Genomic DNA, 19792 nt, shown 5'->3' with positions numbered 1-19792 from the left:
AGATGGGGTTGCCCTCTGACCCCCACGGAGAACAGTTTCTCCTGGGCTCTCTCAGTCTCTCCCCGGGTTGAGAAGTCACTCTCCTGCTCAGAGGAAGACTCCCCTGGGCTTAGGGTGTGTCCATTGGTCTGGGAAAGGCAGAAGCTGGCAGTGGCCCCCCCTTTTTTTTGTCCTTAATTATGCCAGTTTAGTTAAAAGATTTCTGTATCTACAGAACAGAGGTGCAATCCTTAGGTGGAGTACACATGCACATACTCCCACACGCCTACACGCGTGTGCACATGCATGACCCTCCTCTCATGAGTTTATTGTCCTGGGTGATGACAGAAAAGAAGGAATTTATTAAGGGCCCTGAGAGGTGCTCAGAAGGGGCCAAACATGGATGGAGATTTGGGTCTAGCACCGAGCACTTGAACTCATCAAAAACATTTAAATAGCATTAAGCTGATGCCTGCTGATGCCCTGGAATTTTTAGCTGGTAAGAGCCTTGGTACTTGGGAGCCTGGAAACTGCACCCAAAACTCAGGGCCATTGGTGGGAAGATGAGGCGTGTGCAGGAGTAGCCGTGAGCCTGCTGGAGTGTCCCGGGGCAGGGAGGGCAGGCACCCAGGGCCAGCTGCTGCGTGTCGGGAACACGTGTTCTGCTGTGCGCCCAGGGCCCACGTGCGTGTGGCTGCTGGGGCCAGCGGGGGTGACCCGTGCAGGTGCATGACTGGCTGCTGCCTGGAGCTGAGTCCAGGAGTGTGGTTGCTCCGGAGGCTGAGCTGAGTGTGTTCACAGCAGAGGGGTAGTGGGCAGGAGGCCTTGGGGCAGGGGCTTGGCTCTGCTGACCCAGCCAGTATACACAGCCTGCTGCAGGTCAGTGAAGTCTGCTGGATCTGCTAGTGTAGACTGTCTGCTGGTCCATCGGTGCTGACGGCTCGATCTCTCCACTGTTGAGTGTCTGCTGGATCCTCCAGTGTATAGACTCTTGGATCCGGCCAGTGTGGTTCAACCAGCATGTTTGTTGGATAAGGGCAGTGTAGACAGCCTTACAGATGACCAGCATAGCCAGCTTGGTGAATCTGGCCAGTGTAGACGGTCTGACGGGTATTGCTCACGTATGCAGCTTGACGGGAGACAGGCAGGAGAGCAGCCTGCAGGAGCAGGAGTGCAGCTACTCGGATGTGCAGCCAGTGGAGCAGCCCTGAGGGACACACCCAGCGCAGACATTGCCAGTGCAGTCTCCGGGAAAGCCGATATCGACACCTTCGGTGGCTACAGCCAGTGTAGACTGCAGGCAGATCTGCCCAAACCTTCCAGTGTGTTAGATATCAGTAAAAGGCACTGTCTCCATTTCACATGTTGAAGGGGGATTTGTCACGCTGAGGAGCCGGTGTGTTCTGTGTGCTTAGCATGCTGTGTGGACCCTTGGGGTGCTAGCGTGGGGGCACAGTGGGTGCAGGGGTCTGTGGCCTAGGGTCCTGTCCTGCTCAGGGCGGCTGGCTCGCTTTCCCCCATGCCCGAGTCTGGGGTGGTCAGTCAGGGGGGTCTTCACCGAGCGCCTGCAGTGCTGACTGCCCAGCACGTGACCTGCTGTCAGAGCACTCATGATGGTCCTAGAATCAGGGAGGAGGAGCAGAGGAGGTGTCACTCCCCCCTCACCTGAACCCTCCCCTTCTTAAAGCGTGGCTGGGAAGGAGGAAACTGCAGACACCGATTCAGAGAAGAAAGAAGAAAAGGGCGCGGTCGAGCGTGAGAGCCACGAGCTGGACGTGGTAGGTTTGGCACGGGGGCGGCTGTACCTGCAGGGTCGCATCCAGAGACACGGGGTCACGTCACCTGACCCCAGGCTCCCCGGGCCCCTTCCCGTCAGAAACAGCTCAGACACAGACACACTCAGCGGGGACGTGGCGGGGGGCCGGGCACCACGGGGCCGTGGCGTGAGCAGGACTGGGAAGAAGCGTGTCACACTCTCGTGGCCTCACGCTTGCGTGGCGGTGGCGCAGCCTTGGTGACAGCTCACGTTGCAGGAGGAGAACCAGGATGTGAGTGACCGTGAGGAGGAGGAGGACGAGGACGAGGAGGACGAGGAGGAGGATGTGGAGGTGGTGGACAGCTCCGATGACTCCGACTCGGACTCCGATGACAAAGGTGCCTCAGTGCTGGGAGTGCCGGGGAAATGTCCTTCCCCCAGACCAGGGTGGCCCCGGGCTCCCCCCGCCGTCTCCTCCTGGCTCTGTCCCGCGCCCTTTCCCTGGCCTGGCCTGTCGGGCCTGCAGAGGCACCCGTGGGGACGCCGTGCTCTTCGCCTTGGCACCTGGCTTTGCCCGGCCAGGGAGTCGGAACTCACCCTGCGTGTTCTTGTCCTCCGTGTAGCGGATTACCAAGCAGACCTGGCAAACATCACCTGTGAGATTGCCATCAAGCAAAAGCTGATCGATGAACTAGAAAACAGCCAGAAGCGACTGCAGACGCTGAAGAAGCAGTACGAGGAGAAACTGGTGATGCTGCAGCACAAGATCCGCGACACCCAGCTGGAGCGGGACCAGGTGCTGCAGAACCTAGGTGAGCTGGCGCCCGGCGGGAGAGGCGGGTGTGCTGCCGCCCAGGGCCCCTCCAGCACCACAGACTCTACTCTCTCTTTCGGGGAGTCACCGTGAATCACAGTCACAGTCACTCACGACTGAGTTTCAGTCGCACAGTATTCCAACCTGGATCTCCTCGCCAGTGCCCACTTCCACAGTGCCCCCGCCCCCGACTGCCCCCACCTGCCTCAAGGACAGTCACTATTTTCTTGTTCCTTTTTCCTTTTTTTTTTTGTTTTTTTTTCTTTTTGGGTCACACCTGGCGATGCACAGGGGTTACTCCTGGCTCTGCACTCAGGAATTACTCCTGGCGGTGCTCAAGGGACCATATGGGATGCTGGGATTTGAACCCGGGTCGGCCGCGTGCAAGGCAAATGCCCTACCTGCTATGCTATCACTCCAGCCCCTCTTTTTCCTTTTTTTCTTTTTCTTTTTTTGCTTTTTGGGTCACACCCGGTGATGCTCAGGAGTTACTTCTGGTGGTGCTTGGGGGACCATATGGGATGCCGGGATTGAACTTGGGTCTGCCGCATGCAAGGCAAACGCCCTACCCGCTGTGCTATCACTCCGGCCCTCTTTTTCCCTTTGTCGGGCACTAAGGTCTGTCTACTACCCTATAAGGCAGCGTGCTTGTCACTTGACTTCCTTTCAGTGTCTGGTTCTGGTCCCAGTGGTCCCTCCCCCTGTCATTTTCGAGGTTCTCTTCCCTGACCTGTCCCCCTCTCCAGGGGCTCCCTACCAAGGACCAGTTCTGCTCTTTGCTTCCATTGCCTTCGGCCATTAGTTATTCCCCTGCTGTGCTTCTTTATACCCGCATAGGAGTGAGGTCCTTCTGTGTCTCTCCCTCCCCCTCTGACTGGTTCACTCAGCACGCTGCTCTCCTGACCCGTCCAGGCGTCAGCATACTGCGTGCACTTTTCACTCCTTGTGCTCGGGTAGTGCTCCGCTAGCTTCATGGCTTCCTTATCCAGTCATCCTCTCTTGGTGCCCCTCTTACTGGAAGGAACAAGATCACAGAGGGAGTCACAGTATTTAGGATTCTGCCTTCACTTGTGCCTCGTTGGTTTGTATCCTGATTTATGCTGGGAATGTTTTGAAAATCAACCATAGTCACCCGTCTTCACAGCTCGGCCAGCAGGCCGTCGGCAGATAGTGGGCCTGTGGCTCAGTTCCCTACTCGGAGGCGCTCTTCTCTCTCGGTCTGTGCGTCACACCACCCTTGCCCTTGGCTCCCGCAGGCTCTGTGGAGTCTTACTCTGAAGAAAAGGCCAAGAAGGTGAAGTCGGAATACGAGAAGAAGCTGCAAGCCATGAACAAGGAGCTGCAGAGGCTGCAGACAGCCCAGAAGGAGCACGCCAGGCTGCTGAAGAACCAGTCTCAGTACGAGAAGCAGCTCAAGAAGCTGCAGCAGGACGTGATGGAGATGAAGAAAACCAAGGTGTGGCGTGTGGCGGGCTGTGCCGGGCACTAGCCAGTGGGGATGGAGTGGCGCGTTCCAGTCAGGTGGGGGTCTGGCGCATGGGTGCGGTGTGGTTGGGTCAGGGTATTCTGGTCAGTACAGTCAGGCTGGGTGCTGGTGGGTGGTACAGTGTGGCAGGGTTGGGGTGTTCTGGTCAGTACAGTCAGGCTGGGTATTGGTAGGTGGGTACAGTGTGGCTGGGTTGGGGTGTTCTGGCAGTACAGTCAGGCTGGGTGTTGGTAGGTGGTACAGTGTGGCTGGGTTGGGGTGTTCTGACAGTACAGTCAGGCTGGGTGTTGGTAGGTGGTACAGTGTGGCTGGGTTGGGGTGTTCTGTCAGTACAGTCAGGCTGGGTGTTGGTGGGTGGTACAGTGTGGCTGGGTTGGGGTGTTCTGTCAGTACAGTCAGGCTGGGTGTTGGTGGGTGGTACAGTGTGGCTGGGTCGGGGTATTCTGGTCGGTACAGTCAGGCTGGGGTGTTGGTGGGTGGTACAGTGTGGCTGGGTTGGGGTATTCTGGTCGGTACAGTCAGGCTGGGGTGTTGGTGGGTGGTACAGTGTGGCTGGTCCGGGTGTTCTGGTCGGTACAGTCAGGCTGGGTGTTGGTGGGTGGTACAGTGTGGCTGGGTCGGGGTGTTCTGGTCTGTACAGTCAGGCTGGGTGTTTGGTGGTGGGTGGTACAGTGTGGCTGGGTTGGGGTGTTCTGGTCGGTACAGTCAGGCTGGGTGTTGGTGGGTGGGTACAGTGTGGCTGGGTTGGGGTGTTCTGGCAGTACAGTCAGGCTGGGTGTTGGTGGGTGGTACAGTGTGGCTGGTCCAGGTGTTCTGGTCGGTACAGTCAGGCTGGGTGTTGGTGGGTGGTACAGTGTGGCTGGTCCGGGTGTTCTGGTCGGTACAGTCAGGCTGGGTGTTGGTGGGTGGTACAGTGTGGCTGGGTTGGGGTATTCTGGCAGTACAGTCAGGCTGGGTGTTGGTGGGTGGTACAATGTGGCTGGGTTGGGGTGTTCTGACAGTACAGTCAGGCTGGGTGTTGGTGGGTGGTACAGTGTGGCTGGTCCGGGTGTTCTGGTCGGTACAGTCAGGCTGGGTGTTGGTGGGTGGTACAGTGTGGCTGGTCCGGGTGTTCTGGCAGTACAGTCAGGCTGGGTGTTGGTGGGTGGTACAGTGTGGTCCATCTTAGTGACCAGGTCTGTCCCCACAGGCGTCTTTCCTATTGCTCCCCATCACTGAATTGGGCTCCGAGTCACACAGGGTTGCCCGGGGTGACTGTTCCTAGGGGTGAGGTGTGGGGGTGTGCAGACACTCAGGTACACCCAAATTACACCGCCCAGATGCAGCCCTGTTCAGCCTCCCAGAAGTTCCTTCTGCCCTGAGCTCCTCTCTTGGGGGTCGTCTCTCTGACCTGGGGCCTCCTCACCCCACGTGTGGAGAGTCTGGTTTCTCTTCTCTGCCCCCGGGGAGGTTCTGAGTGCTGGCTCGCCGCCCACTCTGCCGCTGCTCATTGTCCTTCGCATTTGGCATGGAGGACACCCTTGGAGCACCCTTGGAGCACCCTTGGAGCACCCTTGGCTTCAGGGCAGAGGGGGGGCTGGAGTGACCAGTGCCCAGGGCCAACCTGTGCTCTCGAGTCCTTCCCGGAGAGCATCTGAGACAGGGGACCACTGGGTGAGGGGCCTGGTCCACCTCCACAGACCACCTGAACTCACGCAGCTCTGAGCGGAAGCGGCCGGCAGGGTGCTGGTGCAGGGGAACTGCATCAGGGATGCATCGGAATCGCACCGGCCCCTCCTGCCTCGCAGACGTGTTCCTGAGAGGCCAGAGCCGTGGGCTGTGCCACGGTTCCGAACACGTGACCGCCTCCCCAACCACCGTGTCCGGGTATCGTAGGTCCGACTGATGAAGCAGATGAAGGAGGAACAAGAGAAGGCTAGACTGACAGAGTCCAGGAGGAACCGAGAGATCGCGCAGCTGAAGAAAGACCAGCGGAAAAGAGACGTGAGCAACGACCCCGGTGTGACTGGGACGGGCTGCGCCCCGGGGCTCCTGGGGTCCCCACGAGGCTGGGACCCGAGGGATGCTGACCACGGAGCAGGACGGTTCCTCTCCTGGAGGGCTGTTGGCTCAGCCATGCCTCGGGAAAGACAGTGTTGCACTGTCCTGCACTTCCCAGAGGCTGCTCTCTGGGCAGGAGATGGCAGGAAGTGGCAGGGAGGGAGGAGGCGGTGGGGGCCCCGAGCTGCTTCTCCGCCTGAGAGTCAGGTGCAGCCGCAGTGCCACGGGCCCTCTGACCCAAGGCTTCTCTTCCTGAGAACGTGGACTGAGTAACTAACCTAAATCAGAGATTCTACCCCGTGCTAAAATCTATTAGCACGTACGTCAGAGTTACTTGGAACCAGAGCGTCTCCAGTTGAGGGGGCAGTTGAGTCATTCAGGGTCCTTCCACAAATGGTTGTCAATTGTCTATTAAAAGCTGGGACACGGGGGTCAGGAGAGAGCACGGTAGGTAGCATACTTGCCGTGCCCGAGGCCCACCTGGGCTCCATCTCCAGTCCAGCGCTGACGGGAGTGAGAGCTGAGCACAGAGCCAGGAGTCAGCCATGGACATGGCTCTAACGCCTCCAGCACAAACAACCTCAGAGACAGTGACCACAGCTGGCGCTGGCAGAGACCCAGCACAGCGACGAGCAGGCCTGTCCGAGTGGCCGGAACACGCCATGCAGGTCCCCAGAGGCCTCAAGCCGTGTCCTGGGGTCAGGGTTAGACTCAGCTCGGTAGATTTTCCCTTGTAGTTTTTTGGCGACATGGATCTTTCTACAAAGAAAGTTTATCTGTGATTCTTCTCCTCCCTGCTGTAGGCTGGGTTTTGTGCTGCCTCCTTGCCCCAGCCTGTCTAAATCCTCTCCACAGAAAACACAAGTGCAGTTTCTAGATGAGCGCCACAGGGGAAATCGAGGGGGCTGAGGGGCGCCCTGGGGGGCGGGGAGCAACCTGCCAGTCGTGCCACCGGCCCGCAGGCCTCCCCTCCCCCCACCCCAGCACTGCCACAGCCAGTGTGGCCCCTGCCTGCCCCTCGTCCCACAGTCCCTCCTGCTGAAGGACAGTCTTTCAGTGGCTCTTTCAGTGCCCGAAGACTCACCTTCGGCCCCCCTCAGAGCTGTGCCCTGAGCCAGCTGCCGGGGTGCTGACTGCCATGCCCACACGAGTCCCAGCCCTCTGCAGCCCCGCCCTTTCCTGCGGCCCCCTGCCGTGCGCAGGGACCCACGTGCCAGGCCTGCAGAGCTCGCGCCCCCCTCCCCCTCCCTCTTCAGAGCTCCGCAGATGGACGGGCCGTGTGTGCTCACTGCTCTTCAGTGGACACGCACTGTGGTTTTTCCTGGGAACTTACAGCTGTGCGGGGTGGTTTCCTGGCACCCTGGTTCCCTCGGGGTAGAGGCCCTCCCTGGGAGGGGCCTGTCTAGTCTTGTCCACCAGCAGACAGTCTGGGCTTGCACAGAGCCCCCGACTGTCCCAGGGCTCGGTGCCTCTCCCTCACCCACCGAGCCGCTTCTTAGCCTGCTCGTCCCCACACACTCGGAGCACTGGGGCTCTGCATGCAGGGGTGAGGTGAGGCTGTGTTTCTGAGGGGGAAAAGGCGTGACAAGGCGCAGACAGAGCTGTCACAGAGAGCACGCGTGACCCTGCTCCTCTGCCTGTGGCAGGCAACGAAGAGACTCCACCAGGGTACAGTCCTCCCTCGAGCCCCCACCCTTGGGAGGCGAGCTCTCAGCCCCCGTGTCCACACCCGCACCCACCCTTAGCTCAGTGGTCAGAGAACCTCAGCGAGGCTCCAGGCTCTCTTCCAGCCCCGATTCGTCCTGACTTTGGTCCCTCTGAAGCTCGCAGGAGTCCGTGGCCTGGAGCATCACTGCCGGCCGGCCGCGGGGACACAGGTCCCTGACCTGCGGGTCAGTGCAGCGGCTCCTGCCTCCCGGTGGCCGCTGCCTCCACTGTGGGCTGCCTGCCCTGCTTGGAGGCTCCGGCCACTGTCCACCACTGAGTGCGAGCAGGGCAGTTGCGGTTGGTCCTGTGTGGACATCCAGCTGCGGAGGCCGAGTGCGTGTGCTCACGCGTGGGCCCTGGGCAGTGCTGCTCTGCCTGGCCGGGAGGGCAGAAGGGGTGGCTCACACCCTCCTGTGTCTCACAGCACCAGCTGAGGCTGCTGGAAGCTCAGAAGAGGAACCAGGAGGTCGTACTTCGCCGGAAAACTGAGGAGGTCAGAGGTTGGCAAGGAGGGCGCGGGCAGGCACGGTGTGGAGAGGAGCGGACCCCGATGACCCCCTGTCCTGCCGTTGCAGGTGACGGCACTCCGCCGGCAGGTGCGACCCATGTCAGACAAAGTGGCCGGCAAAGTCCCGCGCAAACCCAGCTCGTCAGACGCCCCCGCGCAAGGCCCTGGCGCGGGTGCCGGGGACACAGATGCCACGAAGGCCGGGACCCCTGCGTGGTCCCGCGTCCCGGTGGCCAGGGTGCAGGCCCTGCCCTCGCCCGCCACCAACGGAGCCAGGTCAGTGCTGGGGCCTGGCCCTGCGAGGTCCTGGCTGTGGGTGGCGCCTGGCCCGCGGGCTCCCCGCCTGCTGGTCAGCACCGTGTCCTCGGGTGTGCCCACAGGGCCAGGGACCCGCGCAAGGGGCAGCCCGGCCGAGTGTTCACCTCCAAGGCAGCGCGCATGAAGTGGCAGCTGCTGGAGCGCAGGGTGACCGACATCGTGATGCAGAAGATGACCATCTCCAGCATGGAGGCCGACATGGACCGGCTGCTGCAGGTGCACCGCCAGCCCCGCCCCAGTGCCCAGCCGCCCCAGTGAGGCCCCGCCCAGCCGGTGCAGCCCCGCCCCAGCCCAGTGTAGGCTCCACCCCCAGCCCAGTGAGGCCCCGCCCCAGCCCTGTGCAGGCTCCGCCCCAGCCCAGTGCAGGCCCCGCCCCAGCCCAGTGCAGGCCCCGGCCTAGCCCAGTACAGGCCTCGTCCTAACCCAGTACAGGCCCCGCCCTAGCCCAGTGCAGGCTCCACCCCAGCCCAGTGCAGGCCCCGCCCCAGCCCAGTGTAGGCTCCACCTCCAGCCCAGTGAGGCCCCGCCCCAGCCCTTTGTAGGCTCCGCCCCAGCCCAGTGCAGGCCCCGCCCCCAGCCTAGTGCCGGCACATCTCCCCTTATGGCTCCCCCAGTGCTGTCTCTGCCCTCAGCGCAGGGACCTGAAGCCCCTTTAGCTAATGGATGTGCAGCTTGTGCTTCCCCAGCTCCTTCCCAGGCACAGTGTGTCGCTGGGTGCTGGGTAAGTTCACAGTGCTGTGTGTGGTCAGGCCACTGTCACTGTCACTGGTGGCAGCAGAGAACAGCAGCCCTGCCACACAGCCCTCAAGCCCGCATGGACCCTGTGGCCTGCACAGATTCTCCATCGCTGAGCTGAGCCCAGGGTTTCTGCCAGTGTTTCCTCACCCCTTGGAAGTGCCATCCCCGGCCCCACCCGGCTGCTCCTGTGGCCTGCACCTCGTTGCGTCTCTCCCTTCAGCCCGTCCTTTCCCCTCAGCATGTCCTCACAACCCTCAGCACATCCTATCTCAGCTTGTGGCTCCCTCCCATCAGTGTGCTCTTCCCTCCCCCACAGCACATTGGTCCCTCCGCTCGGCACATCCTTCCCTCCGCTCAGCACATCCTTCCCTCCCTCAGCATGTCCTTCCCTCCCTCAGCATGTACTCCCTCCCCTCAGCACGCCCTTCCCTCCCTCAGCACGTCCTTCCCTCCCTCAGCACGTCCTTCCCTCCCCTCAGCACGTCCATCCCTCCCTTCAGCACGTCCTTCCCTCCCCTCAGCACGTCCATCCCTCCCTTCAGCACTTCCTTCCCTCCCCTCAGCACGTCCATCCCTCCCCTCAGCACATCCTTCCCTCCCCTCAGCACGTCCTTCCCTCCCCTCAGCATGTCCTTCCCTCCCTCAGCACTTCCTTCCCTCCCTCAGCACATCCATCCCTCCCCTCAGCACGTCCTTCCCTCCCTCAGCACATCCATCCCTCCCCTCAGCACGTCCTTCCTTCCCCTCAGCATGTCCTTCCCTCCCTCAGCATGTCCATCCCTCCCACCTGCTGCGTTGCCCCAACCCTGCAGCAGCCCATTCACAAAGTGCCCTGTTCTCCAGCCTTCGAATTCCTGAGTCCCACCTGTTTTCTCCACAGCAACGGGAGGAACTGACTCGGAGGCGCGAGAAGCTCTGGAAAAGAAGGGAGAAGCTGGCCCAGGAGAGCAGCGAGCCAGACCGTGGTGGGAGCAGCCTGAGCGAGGAGGTGGAGGCCCTGACCGCCAACATCGACTACATCAACGACAGCATCGCCGACTGCCAGGCCAACATCATGCAGATGGAGGAGACCAAGGTGGGTGCTCGGAGCGGCCTGGGGTTCCTGTTCCCGGGATCAGGCCTGGAGCAGTGAGGTCAGGCCCAGAGGCGTGTGCACAGCCCATCTGCCTCGGCAACCCTCATCTCCTGTGACTCAGCACCCTAGGGTCTCTTCAGTGACGCCCCATGTCAGGGGCTATGTGGGGAACATGGACACGGGGGTGCTTTCCCACGGCTCAGAGCCTGCCCCGTGCTCTCTGCAGGAGGAAGGGGACGCTCTGGACGTGGCTGCCATCATCCACGCCTGCACGCTCACGGAAGCCCGGTACCTGCTTGAGCACTTCCTGTCCATGGGCATCAACAAGGTGGGTGCAGGTGGGTGCGCGACGGGGCACACTCGGACCTGGGCTTTCTTCTGCCCCTGACTTGCCCGGGGCTCTGGTTGCAGGGTCTTCAGGCTGCCCAGAAAGAGGCCCAGATCAAAGTCCTCGAGGGCCGCCTGAAGCAAACGGAGATAACCAGCGCCACCCAGAACCAGCTCTTGTTCCACATGCTCAAGGAGAAGGCGGAGCTGAACCCCGAGCTGGACGCCCTGCTGGCCCCCGCCCTGCAAGGTAACGGAGACGCGTGCCCACTGGGGTCCTGGCGCTGCACCGGATAGGTGCCCCAGGGCTGGGCTGGTTTGTTAATCTGCATGCTTGGATTGTAGATTGGTGGTGGGGGGGCGGGGAATCCTGTTCCGGGAAGCGGTTCCCGACCCAAATAGGCCGGCTTAGACCCTTTCACAACCAGTTCGATAGATAAACCAGAGGCACCGAGTTTCTAAGTGAGCTGTTTAAAAGATTTTGAAATTTATTTCATTCCGTGTCACCTCCCCACCTCACTAGTGGTTTTTGCGAGTGGCGCTGTTCTCGAGCTCTTACCGCACTGCATGCTCGTGGTTGATGTGGGAGCCCTCACTCGGCCCTGTGTTGACGGAATATCGCTTTTGTTTCCCTTTGCTGTTATTTACACAGATCTAGATAGCGTACCCGTAGGTAAGTACGGCCAGCTTTCTGTGTACCCCACGGCTGCATGGATTACTAATTGTTCATGAACACTAATTGTGGTACATTGTGTTTATAGCACTTTTATTGGCAGCCACCTGATCTTCGCATGGTCTTCTTAAAATGTATTCATGACCACACATACTAAATTTGTGTTCTTCTTGCACATTCCTGATCTAAAAGTTCTCAGTGTCCAGAGGTTCCAGCTTACCTCCGTGTTCTCTTTCATTTTCTGCGCTCTGGATTCATGAATTCTTCTCTTATTTCTTGTAAGAAAACATGGAGCGAAGATGCCTTCTTAACGCTGAAATCGCCATTTGCATCACAGAAATTCTTGGCTGCGTATTTGCATGGTTCTTAGCCGTTACTAGTGTTTGATATGATTAAGCTGTAGAATTTTGCGAGGAGTCGGGTTCGTGGCTGCCATCGTGCCGGGTCATAACAGACGTGGCTCTAGGTTGGCACCTCTCACGTGGGAGTCGGGCCGTGGTCCTGGGGCTTCAGAGGATGTTAGTCCTCGAGGGAGGACTTTTCTGAGTGAGGGGGAGCAGTGTCGTTTCATCACTATGCCCTGACCAGCTCTTTCCTGCCGGGTCTGACACGGCTCAGTTTTTTACATGCTTGTGCTTGGGGGAGGCTGGGGCGTTCCCTCCGAGCGGGAGGAACCGCCATGGCCCTGGACGTGCCTGAGAAGCCTTGGATGGCCGATGCCTGGGGATTTGTGCTGTGTGTTAACAGACACCTGCAAACAGCGCTTTCCTGAGGTGCTGGGGCTCCCTTCTCAAACCTTCCCCGTACCCCGAGTCTCCTCCTGCCTCAGGCTCAGCCTGTGCAAATCACCATTCTCTTCTCACCCAGGGCTTTCACTGGGGAGCAAACAGGGCCTCACTGGGGAGCACTCAGCCTTCACTGGAGAGCACTCAGAGCATCACTGGGGAGCAAACAGGACCATCACTGGGGAGCACTCAGGGACTTCACTGAAGAACAGTTGACTTTCACCTGGGAATACTCAGGGCTTTCATCCGGGAGCACTCATGGCCTTCACTGGGGAGCACTTAGAGCCTTCACCGGGGAGCACCCAGAGCCTTATTGAGGAGCACTCAGATTTCACTGGGAAGCACTCAATGCCTTGCTGGGGACACTCAGAGTCTTACTGGGGAGCACTCAGAGCCTTACTGAGGAGCACACCGGGATTTCACTGGGGAGCACTCAGGACTGTCTGTACTTTCTTAGTTTTCCCTTATTGTTCCTCCCTGCGTGGGGCTCCCTGTGGTTGGCCCAGTCTTTCGACATTTGAAGGCCCGAGTTTGGTGTGTGTGCATTAAGGGGAAGCATCCTGGAGACAGTGTTGGTCTTCTCAGGAGAACACAGGTGACTGGGCGACCTCCAGCCCCTTCCTGGGAGCTCACAAACTCTTCCTGGGATGGAACATGGTCCTGGCCTGGGAACTGTCCAGCCTCAGCTGGGTTTTCTCTGGTAGACTTGGTCACACGTGTGTCATGCAGGAGGAGATCCCCACGTGTGCGTTAGGTACAGAGTCTGGCGCTGTGAGCTGCCACGCCTGCCCGTAGGACACGCTGGGGACACACTGGGACACATGGGCACGGGACGTATGAGGGACCGGACACATGGGACACAGAACACACACGGGGTGTATGAGGGACAGCGGCCTCTGAGCACCTCGGGCTTCGTGGCGTGGGCTTGTCTCTGGCAGTCGTGTAGACACCAACTCAGCGCTTGGAGTAGATGTTTTTCTTGACACTCTGTGTAGACACCACTCGACACTGTAGATCCAGGAAACTGTCCTGTGGCCTGTGCCATTCAGGGAGCCCTGACAGCTGTGCTGGGTGCGGGGGACTGTGGAAGAGCCGCAGATGTGGGGAGGGGGAGCAGGGAGGGTCACCGGGCAAGGGCTGGCCAGCAGGAATGGGGTAGTTAGCGGTGTCTGGAGGGCTGCCCCGCCACGTGCATGCCAGACCTCTGTGTGTGATAAGGAACTGTCCCCGTCCAAACACGGACCTGGTCCCGACACTGTCCTAGTCGGACACTGTCCAAGTTATAGATTGTTCCCAGACACTGTCCTAGACAACCCTGGTCCTCAGCCCAGCACTGTTCTTGGGCCGTACTGTTCTAATCGACGCCATCCCTGTCAGACACTGTCCCGGTCAGCCGCTCTCCCAGTCAGACACTGTCCCGGTCAGCCGCTCTCCTAGTCGGACGCTGTCCCGGTCAGCCGCTCTCCTAGAAGCTGTGTGGAGAGGTGACCCCCGTGTGTGCTCTCCTAGTCAGACGCTGTCCCGGTCAGCCGCCCTCCTAGTCGGACGCTGTTCCGGTCAGTCGCTCTCTTAGTCGGACACTGTCCCGGTCAGCCGCTCTCCTAGTCGGACGCTGTCCCGGTCAGTCAAGGTCCTCGTCCCATCACTGCCCTCATCCCGGCACTGTCTCCCACTCTGGGCTGCGTTGGTTCCTGCACACTGTCTCCTCAGTCCTGCTCAGGACCCCGGGTCTCTGCTCTCCTCCCTCACACGCCTCCCCGGGTGGGGCAGCTCAGGGAGGCTGGGCGCCTGTGGGGTGACAGTGTCTGAGGGGTGCCGGGGTCCCAGTGAGGTTTCTCATCAGTTGCCTTTGTGTACTGCCTGAGTTGTGTGTGTGTGTGTGCGCGTGCGCATGTGTGTGTGTGTGTTGGCTGAGACAGCGGCTGTTTTCAGAAGGACCCTGTGAGCTTGCTGCCCCCAGCCCTGTCCATGCGGCCATGACCCACGGCCGGGCTGGGTATGCACGTCCTCTCCCCCTCTCTCCTCCCAGCCTCCGCATCTGCCTGCCTTCCCCATGTCCTGCCTCATCTCCCCTCCCCACCCTCACTCCCCTTCCTCCTCCCCACCCCTCCCCCTCTCCCCTCTCCCATGCCCCCATCTCCCCTTTCATTCCCCACAGTCATCTCCCTCTCCACCCTCCCCCACCTCCCCATCTCCCCTCACTCTCCCCCATCTCCCTGACCTCCCCATCTCCTTGTACCCCTCTCCTCCCCTCCCCCACCTCCCCTTCCCCTCCCCCACCTCCCCTTCCCCTCCTCTTCCCCCCCTCCCCCTCTCTTCCCCGCCACCCCTGCTGGCCGGAGGCCCTTTGCTCTGGGCGCTGCTGCATGCCCTGTCCTGCCCTGCGTGTGCTGCATGCTGCTTGTAGCCTCACTAGACTGCGGGGTGCAGGCGCTGCCCCCCAGCTTCCCTGGTAGGCCCGGAAGCTTCAGGCTCGGCACGGCTGCAGGTGTGACACCGCGGGCTCAGTCTCGTCTCGGCTCGCCGTCACTCCGCCTCAGCTTCTCCTACTCCGAACATTTCGTTTTCCCTCCACTAGGACACATTGCAGGGCGTCTCCCTCCTGCCTCGGTGTCCAGCCAGGGGCGTGCGGAGACGCTGGGCGGGGTGTGTCGCTCTGTGCCCCGTCCCCCTCCTGCCGAGCCGGGCCTGTGGCTCAGGGGCCGTTCTGCACATTTCTTCCAGAGAATGCCGAGGACAGCACAGACGAGGACGCGCCTCTGCACAGCCCGGGGTCCGACGGGAGGTAGGGGCAGGAGGGGGCGGACGGGGCGGGGCGGGAGCCGGGGGAGCGGCCAGGAGCGAGGGTCGGGCTCCCTCTGTCTGACATCAGCCCCTGGGCAGTGCTCGGCTGGGTGCTCCGAGCAGGGCAGGGAGCCCGCCCCCACCGGCTTGTTTGCCTGTAGCTCGCTGTCGTCAGACCTGAGGAAGCTGTGTGGAGAGGTGACCCCCAAGAACAAGGTGAGGCCCGCCGACTCCCGTCCCACTCCCTCGCCCCTCCCTCCAGTCCTGGGGGTTCCAGCCTGCACGGCCTCCAGACTCTGCAGACACATGGGTGAGGCGGGCAATGAGCCGAGTCCCGGGCGGGGAGGGAGCCAGGCCCGCAGGCTGGCAGTGCCCACAGCTAACACTGCCACAGGCTGGCAGTGCCCGCAGGCTAACAGTGCCGCAGGCTGGCAGTGCCACAGGCTGGCAGTGCCCGCAGCTAACAGTGCTGCAGGCTAACAGTGCCATAGGCTGGCAGTGCCACAGGCTGACAGTGCCACAGGCTGGCAGTGCCCGCAGGCTGGCTGCCCGGCTCTGTGCTGTGGAGAAGGGCGGAGCTCAGCTGGGCCCGAAACCACGCACCCACGCACCCAGGGTGATGCCTGGGGCAGAGCCGAGGGCAGGACGGCAGGAGGCAGGGCTGTGGTCACCAGGTCCCGGGGCACGGCAGTGTCCGTCCCAGACCGTGAGGAGTCTGAGAGTGGCCCCCCTCCTGGACTCAGGCCCCAGCTGGCAACTCGCTCTCTGGCCAGTGGTGCAGGGTCACCGGCTGCCCCCGGCACCCAGGCTGGGCTCAGCTGCCGCTGTGCTGGGTCCAGGGCGCCAGGCCTGTGCATGGGGTGAGGCCTCGGAGGGCCCGCGGGGCTGAGGGTGGGCTGGTGCGGGACCGGGGCTGCCTGACCTGGGCTCATTCCCTCCCCCTTTGCGGCATGAACCGCGGGGGGCCGTCCGCCGTGGCCCGAGGGCCCGCCCGGCCACCTGCCACACTGGGACACACTCCTCGGTGGGTCCCCATCTCCCCACGCCTCAGTTTCTCCATTTGCGTGTTGGGGGACTGAGTGCACGGACAGCTCTCAGGACTCCGCCCCTCCCTCCGCGTCCTGATGCTCGTCTGTCCGTCTGTCCTTGCTCCCGCAGGCGCGACGCAGGACCACCACGCAGATGGAGCTGCTCTACGCGGACAGCGAGGGGGCGGGCGACTCGGGCGCGGGGGAGGCCGGCCCCCCCAGCCCCCTGGCGTCCGTGGCTGAGGAGCAGGACTCGAGCCTGAGGGCCGAGAGCAGGGGCCTGTCCTCGCGGGAGAAGGAGCTGCCCTCCCCCACCGGCCCCTCGAAGGCAGGCCTGTGAGTCCAGCCCTGCTGGCCTGCCGCTCTCCAGGGGGGCCGCTGGCCTGCTCCCCTCCAGGCTCTGCCTCTCAGGGTGAGGCCGGCGTGCGGGGCTGCCGGCCAGCTTCCCACAGCCTGGGGGGGCACAGGCTGCGGCCCTGAGGGGTGGGGTCAGGGGCAGGCAGTGTGGACGGGGAAGACACTCGAGCCAGGCTCTGCTCTGTGTGTACTCTGTGTGTGTGCGTGTGTGCTCTGCTGTGTGTGTGTGTGTTTGTGCTCTGCTGTGTGTCTGTGTGTGCTCTGCTGTGTGTGTGTGTGTATGCATGTGTGTGCTCTGCTCTGTGTGTACTCTGTGTGTGTGCGTGTGTGCTCTGCTGTGTGTGTCTGTGTGTGCTCTGCTGTGTGTGTACTCTGTGTGTGTGCACGTGTGCTCTGCTGTGTGTGTCTGTGTGTGCTCTGCTGTGTGTGTGTACTCTGCTCTGTGTGTGTGTATGCATGTATGTGCTCTGCTCTGTGTGTACTCTGTGTGTGTGTGTGCTCTGCTGTGTATGTGTGTGTGTGTGTGTGCGCGCGCGCGCGCGCGCTGTGTGTGCAGTTCACTCCCTGGCACTCCCAGTTGTAGAACTAACTGACTCTTCTTCCGTTTCAGCTCCCGGCAATCATCACTGTCAGAAAAGAGGATTCCGGAACCTTCCCCCATTGCCAAGAGGAAGGCAGCCGAGAAAGCAGAGGTGGTCAAGGCCAAGGAGCAGAAGCAGTGAGTGTCGCCCCCACACAGGTCTGAGGGCTGTTCAGCTGGGGGGACACTGGTCAGCGTGAGGGACACTGGCCAGCTGGGGGGGAGACACTGATCAGCTGGGGGGACACTGGCCAGCTGGGGGACACTGGTCATCTGGGGGGACACTGGTCATCTGAGGGGACACTGGTCAGCTGGGGGACACTGACTAGTAAGGGATACTGGTAGCTAGGTGACACTGGTCACTGGGGGACACTGGTCAGTTTGAGGACGCTGGTCAGTTTGGGGGACACTGGTCAGTGGGGGGCCCAACCTGGCCAGCCGGCCTCCTTGGGACATCGGCGCAGCCTTCTTCCTGGCCGTGCCCGTGCTTGGCCCCGGTGTGCTGTGGTGAGGGAGAGGTGTGCGAGTCTTTCCTTGGCATCCCCTAGGACGCCTGTCCTGAGCTTGTGACCTGCGAGGGGCCAGTCCGGGCTCCGTGAGGCCTGTGGTTCTCTGGCTCACCCTGCTCCTCTGTGGCTGTTGCCGTGGTTCCAGGCCACGCAGAGTGAGGGGCCTCAGATGGCCGGGGCTGTGCGTGGACGGTGGGGGCCGCCCGCCCGTGCGCTTGTGCCAGCTCGTTGCCCGGTGCCCATGTGGAGGTGCCCCTGGGTCCCGGTGTTGGTCAGGGCGCTGGCACCCACTCAGCTCTCCTGCCGCTGCTGCTCTGGCTGGTCCTCGTCACGCGTGTCCCGGGAGCCGCGGGGCCCTGGGGTGACCCTACCTCACACCTCTGGCTGCGGGCGTCGCCCCAGACTTCCGGGGGAGCTGCCGCTGCTTTGCCACCCTTACGTGGCGGGTGTGTTGGGGGACACGTTCGGAGTAGCCCGTGCGGGGGGACCTCCTGGAACCACGTGTGATCTTCTCTTCTCCCGCAGCTCAGAGGCGAGCCTCTCGCCCCCTCCCTCCCCGCCCAGCCGGCCCTGTAACGAGTTGAATGTCTTTAAGCGCCTCGCTGGGTCTCAGGGCAGCGCCACGGCTCCGCAGGATAAGTAAGTGGGCGGGGAGAGGCCCCCGTGCGCAGTGGAACCCAGCCTCCCGCTGACCTCTGCCTCCCACGCCCGTCCGCCCTGTCTCCCCCCTGAGCGTGGCCTCACGTGGGGTTCACCGTCCTGGGGGTCTCCGCTGCCGTGAGAGCGTCTGGCCCCCGCCCGCATGGAGCATGTTCACAGCCGTGGCCGTGGCGGTGTGGCTCGGTCCTGGCCGACCCGCCACCAGCACCTCAGCAGTCCAGTTCAGGGAAGGAGCGTCTGGGCGAGGGCAGGACGGGGAGCCGCTGGGGTCCGTGGCACGAAGCCTGAGGTGAGAGTGTTTCTCCCCAGCGCGCCGGGACCCCCTGCAGGAGGCTCGTGGGTGCTATGTGTCTGGGCCTCACACGAGCGCTCCTGGGCCCCCGTCCCCCACAGCTGGGCCTGGCCGCGTCGTGCTCAGAGCCTCGTGCACAGCAACTTGCCGTCAGTGTCAAAGGATTCTGGTTTTCTGATCTTTGGGTGGGATTCTTGCTTAGCTGTCACATAGCGGGGCCGGCGTGTGGCCTGGGATGTGGATGCGTGTGTCCTTGGGCAGGACGTCCACTGGCAGAGCAGGGGAGTGTCTGCGAGGCCGGCCACACCCCTCGCCCACCCGCTCCCGCTCCCGGAGCTGCGTGCTGGGTGGCCGTGCTCCTCCCTCTCTCCCGTGTTCCTTGGCAGGGTCTCCCTGTGCCCGCCAACGCCCCAGCTGTCAGGGACCCCCTAGTGGAACTGCTTCCTGCGTCTGAGGTAGGTCAGGCGCGAAGGTCATTGACGCCCGTCAAGGCGCAGTGGCGTCTGCAGCCAAGGCAGGCCCGTGTGGCCGCAGCCCTTGGGAGCGAGTGGACCCCAGAGAACGGTGTCTGGGGCGAGAGCGGAGGGGACGGCGTCTGCTCCTGTCCCCCGAGGACGTGCCTGTTTCCCGCTCGTCGTGTGGCTCCGGGCCTGCCCCGCCCTGTGCTGGGCTCTGCCTCTCACGGCCGTCAGACCTGCCTGGTGCAGCCCCGTGTCCCGCTGTGCCCAGACCCCGGCCTGGGCTGCCCTCAGCGCGCTCTCCGGCAGGTTCTCCCGTCCACCGGGGGCGCGGAGTGGGCCGAGCGTCTGTGTGCTGCGGGGGCTGGCATTGCCTCCCGCCGAGCACTTTGCTCTGTGCACTCTGGCCCCAAGGAGGTCTGCTCCTTCCTGAGGGCTTCCCAGGCCTCGGCCTGCCCTTCCCACAAGGGCTGTTCCTTGGGGAGCACGTGGGGCGTTGGCAGTGAGGAGCGGCCCCTGGGGGCAGCACCCAGACCTCCTGCTGCCCGGGCCCCTCACCCTGTTAGCGGGACCTTCTCCCAGGGGTGCCCCAGAGTGGGTCCTGCCACGGCCAGGCTGCACAGGGGACCTTCCTCTGCAGCCCGTGCCGGAGCGTGTGTGCATGTCAGCATACGTGTGCATGCGTGCTGGGGAATTGTGTGGGTGTTCGTGGTGGGTGCAGCGTGACTGTGTGGGCATGTTAGCGCGTGCACGTGTGTGGGGGAGGACCTGCCTCTGCTCACGGTGTGGCTCTCAGGAGTCGTGGCTCCGGGCCGCCGGGCTGTTCTCGGGCCTGTTCCCAGCAGCCTCTGCAGCAGATCTCTGGCTGCTTGCGGTGGACGCTCGCCTGGCCCTGCCCGCTGGGGTCTGCATGCAGAC

The 19792-nt window shown here is 62.4% G+C and overlaps 1 protein-coding gene across 5 annotated transcripts in view; it reads left to right on the top strand.

Moving 5' to 3' along the window:
• Window positions 1-19792, top strand: part of KIF21A (kinesin family member 21A) — a 61702-nt gene that overhangs the window by 33029 nt on the left and 8881 nt on the right. For 2 of the 5 annotated variants that reach the window (XM_055118034.1, XM_055118032.1), the window contains 17 exons: window positions 1667-1757; window positions 2013-2133; window positions 2359-2547; window positions 3806-4005; window positions 5911-6018; window positions 8207-8275; window positions 8358-8566; window positions 8671-8824; window positions 10227-10421; window positions 10648-10749; window positions 10833-10998; window positions 11401-11421; window positions 14931-14991; window positions 15152-15206; window positions 16149-16354; window positions 16986-17093; window positions 17990-18103. In XM_055118034.1, the coding sequence (XP_054974009.1) occupies window positions 1667-1757; window positions 2013-2133; window positions 2359-2547; window positions 3806-4005; window positions 5911-6018; window positions 8207-8275; window positions 8358-8566; window positions 8671-8824; window positions 10227-10421; window positions 10648-10749; window positions 10833-10998; window positions 11401-11421; window positions 14931-14991; window positions 15152-15206; window positions 16149-16354; window positions 16986-17093; window positions 17990-18103 (2169 nt within the window). The remainder of the gene's footprint in view (window positions 1-1666; window positions 1758-2012; window positions 2134-2358; window positions 2548-3805; window positions 4006-5910; window positions 6019-8206; window positions 8276-8357; window positions 8567-8670; window positions 8825-10226; window positions 10422-10647; window positions 10750-10832; window positions 10999-11400; window positions 11422-14930; window positions 14992-15151; window positions 15207-16148; window positions 16355-16985; window positions 17094-17989; window positions 18104-19792) is intronic. The other 3 variants (XM_055118035.1, XM_055118033.1, XM_055118036.1) reach the window with 2 other exon arrangements.

Source organism: Sorex araneus, chromosome 10, assembly GCF_027595985.1.
Source record: "Sorex araneus isolate mSorAra2 chromosome 10, mSorAra2.pri, whole genome shotgun sequence".
In the NCBI taxonomy this organism is placed as follows: Eukaryota; Metazoa; Chordata; class Mammalia; order Eulipotyphla; family Soricidae; genus Sorex; species Sorex araneus.
This window is presented reverse-complemented; position numbering and strand designations above follow the sequence as displayed.